Source organism: Leptonychotes weddellii, chromosome 5, assembly GCF_054177405.1.
Source record: "Leptonychotes weddellii isolate Sample4059 chromosome 5, ASM5417740v2, whole genome shotgun sequence".
In the NCBI taxonomy this organism is placed as follows: domain Eukaryota; kingdom Metazoa; phylum Chordata; class Mammalia; order Carnivora; family Phocidae; genus Leptonychotes; species Leptonychotes weddellii.
Genome location: NC_138373.1, coordinates 55,394,572 through 55,403,734, shown reverse-complemented (window position 1 = coordinate 55,403,734; position 9,163 = coordinate 55,394,572). Strand labels below are relative to the sequence as shown.

The following is a 9,163-nucleotide window of genomic DNA, read 5'->3' as shown; positions in this document are numbered from 1 at the left end:
TGTTATTCTTTAAGAACTCAGCCTAATTTTATGTAAATATTCTAAAAATTATCATTACCTCTTTCTTTCACAACGTTTCCATTGTAGAACCGATCTCTCCATACTTCATCATCACTCACAACCAGACTGAAACATAAGAGAATCCAACAATTAAACTTACATGTTAACTGCTAGCAAGCTACCAAGAAGTACCTAAAACCGTAAGAAACGGTGAGCAATCATGCTACCAGAGATTTATTGGCTCAATTTACCAACACATGCCTGCAGATAACATGATGCGGTCCTGAAAGTTAGCTTCAAGGAAAAAGGAATTACCTTGCAGCTCTGCTAGTTGGAATTCCAAGAGAGTGCATAGCCTCGCTGCATAAAAATTCTCTCACTGAGGAACGAAGTACAGCTCTGCCATCACCATTTCTAGGGCAAAACAAGAGCAAAAAGATTTTCAGTTGTAATGAAGACAATATCAATTTTTATTTAGATGACCAAAAAAATATCAAACTGTACCGGGAGTATGGAGTCTTTCCTGAGCCCTTTAATTGGAGCTCCCACTTTTCACCCTGCCTTCAACAACAACAAAGAAATCTAAGTATCAGAAGATCTGTGTTAATATTTAGCAGAAAAGCTATTATACCAGAAAACATGTGGTACCTGTTCATGTAAATTCCAAGAAGATGGGCTCTTCCGTCCCCAAGCTGACCTGCCCATATCCCAAACTAAAGAGAAAAAGGAAAATTATTCATGCTTATTACCCTTTAAAGCTTTCATAGTAATTTTACAGCCAAAGTTATTTTGTCAAAATTGAGAAGGGGGTATTGCATTTTTAGGATTATAATAATCAACAACTTGAACAAAGGTGAAAATAAAATTCAATCAATAAGACATAAGTGAAATTCATTTTAAAAATATAAATTTGAGACATATAATTACATTCATCATCTTACAGCTGAGCTAAAGTCTGTTAGGTGTAGAATACTTAGAACTGATCTATTGATCTATTTAATTCCAGAATATGAACTAGGAACAACTTATTCATAGAAAGTTTGTCTATAGTATATGTATGCAATGTAAAATGAAGAACATACTTGTAACTGAAAAAAATTGCTTTTGAACTTACACAGTTAGCTATTTCCAACATTTTCTGTTTGCAGTTGCCCAACTCCCAGTTATACCACTTACTGGCTATGGAAATTTGAATTACTTAATCCCACTGAGACTGACCTTTCATTTCTATAAAATGAGATAACCCTTGCCAGGTTGTTTTAAGAATGAATGCTAACGGATGCTCTGTCCTATGTCCGACACATGCAAGAGCTCCTAAGATGGTAATAATTATTATTACCAACAGTGATTTGCTAACTTAGACATCATTCCATTTTCCACATGCATGTTACTTCCACCAGAAAGTTGTCTCTGACTTTCTGGGACTAGGAGTGTTCTGTGAATTCCCATAACTCCTATACTTAACCCTATCACGATGCTGATGTTATTAGAATTCATTTCTTTATCCCCTCCCCTAGAGTATTAGCAATCTGAGCAAAGGGGACACGTTTCATTCACCACTATAGTTCCCGGCACATAAAAGGGGTTCTATAAATAGGTGTGGAATATTTAAACTATGTTTATAGTTCTGATAGAAAAACATGAATTTGAGAAAAATCTACCCAGTATTTTAATCTTTCATCTTAACCAGGAACAGATCACCATTAATTTTAGCTATATGATACCTCTAAGAGCACAAATCTAAAAGGTGCTCTTAGCATATTCTGGCAATTTCTAAAGTCAACAATACATTAGGTATATCCCACACCATGAAAAAGAAGTAGAAAGAATGGTAACTTCAGAGCTAGGAGTGAAGTCAGGGGAACTAAGAAGGTAGTTCTCTATTAATAAAGGAGAAATCATTTAGTGTTCAAAATGGCAAAGCCATCCTTATAAATAAATCTTTATAATTTCAAATCAGAGAGAAGCAAGAGATTAAACGTGAAATCGATGAAAAAAATCTAATTTACTATACTATCAAAAAAAAAAACCTACAAAAAAATACAGCTTAACAAAACTCTGCAGGGCTTAAGGTTTGCATTTGTATTCTAACAGTACATGTGAGTACTAGTACAAAATGCTATCTAATAAATTTAACCTATATGGGAAATGGCTTTTTGAACTATGGAATCCCTATATTTGGGAGCTAAAAAAAAACGATAAGGATCATCTAGTCCAGAAGTTTCAAAATTGAGAAACATAGTTCAGCAAAATGTTATTATTCCTTAAAAACAAAACACAACAAAACCCTATAGTCAAGTATGTTTGGAAAATGGGATGTTAAATAAAATTAAGCAGATTTCTTTGCCACAGCCCTTCTCACAACTCCTGGAATGGACCTGGTCAACCCTTGCACCTTACGGATCAAGACACTGAGGTTCGAGTTTGTCACAGATGACGCCTGAAGTCTTTTTCCATCCTAATGGTCTATGTCACTTTGCTTCTCGGCTTACATTAGTTTAGCTTCCATGATAGTTTTTTTTTTTTTTTTTTTAAAGATTTTATTTATTTATTTGAGAGAGAGAATGAGATAGAGAGCATAAGAGGGGGGAGGGTCAGAGGGAGAAGCAGACTCCCTGCTGAGCAGGGAGCCCAATGCGGGACTCGATCCAGGGACTCCAGGATCATGACCTGAGCTGAAGGCAGTTGCCCAACCAACTGAGCCACCCAGGCGCCCGCTTCCATGATAGTTTTGCCTCTTAGGACACTGAGGAATGAAAGCAACAAAAATCTAAAAGGAATTAACTGCCCCCAACAAACCAGAGCCTGATATTATCATTATTATAATAGCTATCATAGAAGCACTTTTCACTTTTCATATTTTCTAACCTAATCCTTACTCCAACCCTATTATACTTCTCTACTTTTCCTAAAATATACTCCGAAGTAAGCCAGCCCCTGGACAACCAGACTGTTAATCTTACCTAGTTCACAGCAAGTTCAACAACTGGTCCTGTGTTCCTTCTCTTTCTCCTTTTTTTTTTTTAAATTTAGTCAGATATCACGACCTGAACTTGCTTCAATATCTTAACTTCATTTCTAGAAGTCGCTTTCCTAATTGCTTCAGCATAAATAACACCCCCAGTTAATCCTGATTAAATTCTAGCAGTCTCTAGCAGTTCTAAAACTTCCTTCTGCAGCTATCCTGGCAAAACTATAATCTCTTTATCCTTCTGGGGCTTTTATATTGACTTTTTGTGCTACTTGGCTTTGCCTACATCTCTTGCCTGAAACGTCCCTGAATGAGTTCTCTAGCAATAATTCACAGAAATATTATATTAGTGCTACCCCAGTTTTCTCGATTCTGTCAAAGAAAGTTGGGCATTAGCTTTATCACAGCAAGAAATCACATCAACCAACTATAAACATCTTATGATGACACATTCTTCTAGAAACATCTGTTGAAGTCTCCATACACTAATATTAGAGGAATTAATGCAAAATAACTTCATTAGTGGGACAGCCTCTCCACCAACTGTTTATATTTACGTAAGGGAAGTCATAGCTGATGCTGATGCTACCATACCTGGTGCCCACCATATCTGTGAGCCAATGGAACGGATCCAAATACTATCTTTTCACCACTCACAAGCTGGATAAAATCATCTGTTTCGGAGACAGAGAAGTCAAGGTCCAAAATATCTTCTAGAACTTCCTGAGGCAAGAAAAAAACAAAAACAAAACAAAACAAAACAAAAAGACCTTACAAACTGAAGTAATCCTTTAATAATTTTTGAGAGAAGAGACTTGGTGGAAGAAAGAAAATTAAAAGAATGAACCTCTTCAAAAAGTACATTAATATTTTCTCATGAGGGATGTACCATAGTTTATATTATTTATGCTATTTGGGAAAATTAGTTCTATTAGATAGTTTTAAAATTTTTATTTAATTCTTGTGACGCAGAATAAAATACTATTTTTCTTAGCACACATTCTTTAAAGGAACTAGAAAAAAGTTAATGTCCTATTTCTATCCCAAATCCAATTATATCATGAGAGAACAATTTATAATTTATTAGAGCCCATTTCTAAGAATTTAACTCATTTGCCCCCTTTTTTCAAAAAGGGGTATTTTCTTTGTAAGATAACTTTAAGATCAAATGGAGTACTAGGTTCAGTATCAAAACTAGGAATCAGTATCAAAACGTGATTTCTAAGAATGACATTCTCCAAGTGTCTGAATTTTAAACACAAATATAATCATTTACCAATAGACGAACAATTCAACTCCAAAAAGTATGAATATCTTTTTTTAGACAAAAGTTATAATGAGTTAAGTATTTTTGTTGTGAAAAAATAAAGCCTAACCTTTGAAACTGCTACAAGACGTACTCTTGATTTGAAAGGAGTAGGGAAGGCAATTGAAAAAATACAGTTTTTCACTTTACGAACATAATTTTCTTTAACAGGATCAACTGGCAACACAGCTGATTAAAAAGAACAACAACAAAATCTCTTCTTAGTGTTTTCATTTGTCCCATAGACAACATTAACATTCCTTAGAAGGACTACAGTTCTTCGAGAAAATCAATTTATACCACTGTTTTCTTCCTACTTTGTTATTTAAAGCCTATTTTGTCATTTTCAACCATAGCTATCTAATATTCATATAATACAGTAAATGGAGCCACCCAAGAAGATGGGAGATGGAAAAAGTTTAAAACAAGACACATACCCTGTCTTTGAGGATTTTCACTTGTGGGAGACCAACAGGATGCACAATATGTTTATAAATAAGAATGTATAAATGAAGTAGAGGTGAGCAGCATTATAGTTTTAGAATTACAGTACTAGCCAATTCAGTGGAATCCAACCAAAAAATATTAAGCAGTTAATCACATTCTTTCTGCCCTTCAGAAAATCATAATTACTAAAGGAAACAGATACATATAAAAAACTCTAATACCAGGCAACAGATGTTTTACTAAATGTACAAAACATGCGCTAAAGCACATGTACCTTATTTTAAAAGCTGCACGAAAAGAGTTCTGAACATGCTTTAGATACTCAGAACGTATTTTCTTTTAAGTACAATTTAAAAAATCTTAATATTTTCCTAATCCAAACCAATTAAAACAAAAAACAAACAGAAGAGGGTAGGTGTATTACTAAAATCACAAAACAAGGGGACACAAAAACTTGTTTTTGGATAGAGATCATATTGTCAAGGTATCAGTGTAACCAAATTATTTAATAAACATATGGAAACCCAACCAACATCCTAGTAGGATTTTTTTGAAGAAACAGATCATCTTAGGGGCACCTGGGTGGCTCAGTTGGTTAAGGGTCTGCCTTCAGCTCAGGTCCTGGGGTCGGGCTCCCTGCTCAGTGGGGAGCCTGCTTCGCCCTCTCCCTCTGCTGCTCCCTCTGCTTGTGAGTTCTCTCTCTCTCAAATAAATAAAATCTTAAAAAAAAAAAAACTGATCAGCTTAAAGTGTAAATCTTGAAAAATAAAAACTAATGTTTTAGAAATGGGAGTTTTCTTATAAATTATAACACAATAACTAAAAATAGTTATCCCAAAAATAGATGCAAAGAACAAAGGGACTCAATAAAAAGAACAGAAACAACCCAAAGTAATGTTAAGAATTCTCTATATAATGAAAATGGTATTTTGAATCAGTAGAGAAAGGTGGCATCAAGATACTTTATCCAACCATTCGGATTAACTTCTATTTATCCCACCCAAGCCTAGGTGAACCAAATGTCAGTTATAACAGAAATAAGAGTAATCTTCTATCTTTCCCAGATGAGTATAAAAACAGGCAAATGTGGACCAGATTTAACCTTTATATTTTCCCCTAAATACATGGTACGTAAGGCACATTACGGGGAACAAATGGGTAGTCAGCCAAAAAACAGCTGATTGCAGCATTCACCACAGAAAACCTGACAATATGATTAAAAGTAGAAGATCCCACAGTGTATTTTCTTCTCTTTTAGGAGAGCCACTATGTGGAAATAGGCTAAATCATAATTTATGCACTCATCATGATGCCCTAACATTTTAGTAGAGCACGGACAGTATATACTGTTCATTAATACCCATGATTTTGTACTGACTGACTCACATTTTGGCAAGGTAGTTTATCAGCCAATACATTTAATCATTGGCTGTGGAACAAGAGGCCAACTGCTTCAGAGGTCCCCAGCCCTCACCCTCGTTACACTTTAACCAAATGATCAGCATAAACTACAAACCCAATCCAAGACAAAATTCCAGATGCATAGTAAGTCTTTATCTTAACATCTCCGAGAAATCAGTAATTCCAAAATTAAATTCTGTAGCATTCAGCTTTGCCTAAGAATATGAAATCCACAAAAACCGCTAATCTTTCAGTTTAATGATGTCTGAAACTCTTCTCTCAATAAACGTTCTTACCACAGTGACCTTGATAATTCATTGATCATTTATCTGATAACATGAGGATGAGACGTTTTCAGGCAGTAATAGGAATCAAGACATGGTATACACCTATACATAGTATCATATATATAATCTCTCCTTGGCTATAAAACCTGGTCCTACCATAGAGCCTGTTTCGAACAGTATCACTATGGAAAGAAAATGTCTTATTAAAGTACAGTCAACTCTCCAATATTGAAATAACAACTTTGAAAATGCTTTCAATTACACACTTACTCCATGTTTATCAGTCAATACTGGTCGTTTCATTCATATAAGTACAGTCAAAAAGACCCAAGTTGTTCCTAGCCTGTGCACAGAGGGGTCTGTTCTGTGGCAGTTACTTGCACAGCTCAATGGTTTTAACTTCCTAGACACAGGCTTGGCCTCTTTGGGTCGAAAGAACTACTTTGTATTCTGCATGACCTATTGGTAGGTTATATAGCTTATCAAAAGTGTAGCTATACTATAATGTTGGAAACCTTCACAAATTTCATCTGCTTTCCCTACTTAGCCTTGCATATATGCCATCTTTTTAAGAGCTAGGTGTTTTGTTTTAATCAGGGAAAACTATCTCTAAATGAAAATGGCCTGGTAGAGCCGTATCTGCCAACTGTGAGCTTGGCAAGACATATAAATCCTCCTGTGTCCCTATCTGTGTAAAGGGGCAAATGATAATATCTAAGTTGTAGGATTACTGTAAATGCAAGTGTTTATTGCTACACTTTACTATGGCAAACTCTAGCTGTGGCATATTTCTTAATATACAAACCTGTATCAAGCCACAGATATGTACTACCAACCTTTATTTGTAAAGCACCTGACATTTTTTTTTACATCATAGTCCTCAAGATTGGGGAAAAAATCCTAAACTTGGCTTATTTTAACAAACCTTATTCTATCCTTTTATTCAGTAAAAAACAACACTTGGAAGATAAGTATAGAAATCATGTGCTCAGCTATACCACGGGTACTTTCACTTTTTCAATGCAAAAAGCATGGTTCAAAAGAACACACAAAAATTTTAGAGAATTGCAGTTGCCTATTTGCTATTTCCTCATAAAGGTGAATTTTTTGAGTACAGATAAGTTTCTTTCATTTCTGTATCCCTCACGCCTACGCTTTCTCTCCCTGGCTCTGTTTGCGTGCACCACAGATTTGTTATAAGTACGCTTTCTCGTTACCATAAGAGTAGATCTGGCTATAGAACCAAGGAGAGGTCTTTCTAACCCACGTCAGGTACTAATCCTGTACATACATATTCCAGTATCCCCAAGGCTGGCAAATATGTCCAACATTACCAAATACTAAACAATTTCACACAGCTAAGTACACCCACGAGTGGGACTCCCATCCAGATATGAGCAAGACTGCCAAACTATGCCACGATGTACCTATAAGGTTTTCGGAGGACAGAGTCCAAAAGTCGAGAGACAAGGCTAATTTAGCTTCTGCCTCACAAGAGCCCAGCTCGTAGTGCGACACGTTACTGGAAAGATGCCAAAGGCGGGCACTTCCTTCCAGGCCAGGGAGCAGGGAGCAGCCGACAACGGCGGGGCAGGTCACGCCCAAGAGAAACAGCGGCGGACACGGGAGCCCCCGGGTTAGGCAGCAAAACAGGAGCCCAATTCTTTGAGTCATCTCTGACTAAACACGCACAACAGAAGAGCTGCCCGACTGGAGGTCTGGGCGCCGTGGCAGTTCTTGTTACCGGCCGCTCTCCCAAAGGTCCATTTTTGCAACGACCGCTGGAGCTCCTGGCTCCCCGGAGCGGCGGGCAGGGGCTCGGGTGAGACGGCTCGCCCAGACAGAAGGTCCCGCTTAGTCGCTCCCGGTACCGCAGCCGGCAGCGGGGCGACGGGCGGCTCCCGCGAGCTCGGGGCAGGCGAGGGGGCGAGGTTCCGCGCGGCCGTCCCGGGAGCGCGCCTGCGGCGCCAGCCCGGGGAGGAGCCAGAAGCGGCGGCCCGGGTGGGGCCCAAGCTCTTCCTGTGTCAAGTTTCCGGCTCCGGGTCCCGGGAGGCGGACCGCCGGGCCACAGGCGGAGCCAGCGCTCCGCCGCGGCTTTCGGACTCGGACCATGGCTTCAGGCTGGTGGCCCTGGCGGCGCTGCTGCTCCTGGAGGCCGGCGGCCCGGAGCCCCGGGCCCGGCTCCCCCGGCCGCGCGGGGCCGCCCGGGACGCCCTCGGCTGCAGACGCCGGCGCTCAGGTGAGGCCCCGAGGCGCGCGCGGCGGCCGGGCGCAGAGGTCACGGCGCCAATGACAGCGGCGCGGCGGGAATGAGTGGGAGCTAGCGGCACGTGCGTCGGGGCTGGGGGCCGCGGGGCTGTGCTGCGGGGGGACCCCGGGCTGGCTGGGCGCCGGGACCCGAGCCCCGCCGGGGGACGTGGAGCGGTGGGCGCCGGGCGTCTGCCTGAAGCAGGGGCGCCCGCCTGAAGCAGGGGCGCCCGGCGCGAGACTGCAGAACGTGGTCCCGGGGACCCGGGCGCCTCGGGGCTTGGGGAGGGAGCGGTGAGGAGCCAGGCCTTGGGGGAAGTCGGGGGGTGGGTGGAGTAGTCAGGCTGTCTCCTGGGGTAGGGAGCCAGTGAAACCTGGAGACCCGACTGCACCTGTTTCCTTTCGGATTTCAGCCAGGGCTTCAGGAGGACAGGTCTTAATTAGGATTTTAGAGCAAAAGGCGCCCTGAGATCCAGGTGGGCTCGGAATAGGCCGTTTGTGGGG

At 40.4% G+C, this 9,163-nt stretch overlaps 2 protein-coding genes across 5 annotated transcripts in view; one reads left to right on the top strand and one right to left on the bottom strand.

The window, feature by feature from the left end:
- LOC102730594 (protein nucleotidyltransferase YdiU-like) overlaps positions 1 to 8,397 on the bottom strand; it is a 37,392-nt gene extending 28,995 nt beyond the window's left edge. Inside the window, exons 1-6 of the mRNA XM_081820771.1 lie at positions 7,840 to 8,397; positions 4,348 to 4,466; positions 3,566 to 3,694; positions 649 to 713; positions 505 to 561; positions 316 to 414 (exon numbers count right to left, since the gene is read on the bottom strand). Of these exons, the coding sequence (XP_081676897.1) occupies positions 316 to 414; positions 505 to 561; positions 649 to 713; positions 3,566 to 3,694; positions 4,348 to 4,466; positions 7,840 to 8,086 (716 nt within the window). The 5' untranslated portion in view covers positions 8,087 to 8,397. The remainder of the gene's footprint in view (positions 1 to 315; positions 415 to 504; positions 562 to 648; positions 714 to 3,565; positions 3,695 to 4,347; positions 4,467 to 7,839) is intronic.
- Positions 8,398 to 8,431: 34 nt separating this feature from the next.
- PDSS1 (decaprenyl diphosphate synthase subunit 1) overlaps positions 8,432 to 9,163 on the top strand; it is a 41,499-nt gene continuing 40,767 nt past the window's right edge. Inside the window, exon 1 of one of the 4 annotated variants that reach the window (XM_081820766.1) lies at positions 8,432 to 8,651. In XM_081820766.1, the coding sequence (XP_081676892.1) occupies positions 8,523 to 8,651 (129 nt within the window). In that variant the 5' untranslated portion in view covers positions 8,432 to 8,522. The remainder of the gene's footprint in view (positions 8,652 to 9,163) is intronic. The other 3 variants (XM_081820767.1, XM_081820764.1, XM_081820765.1) reach the window with 3 other exon arrangements.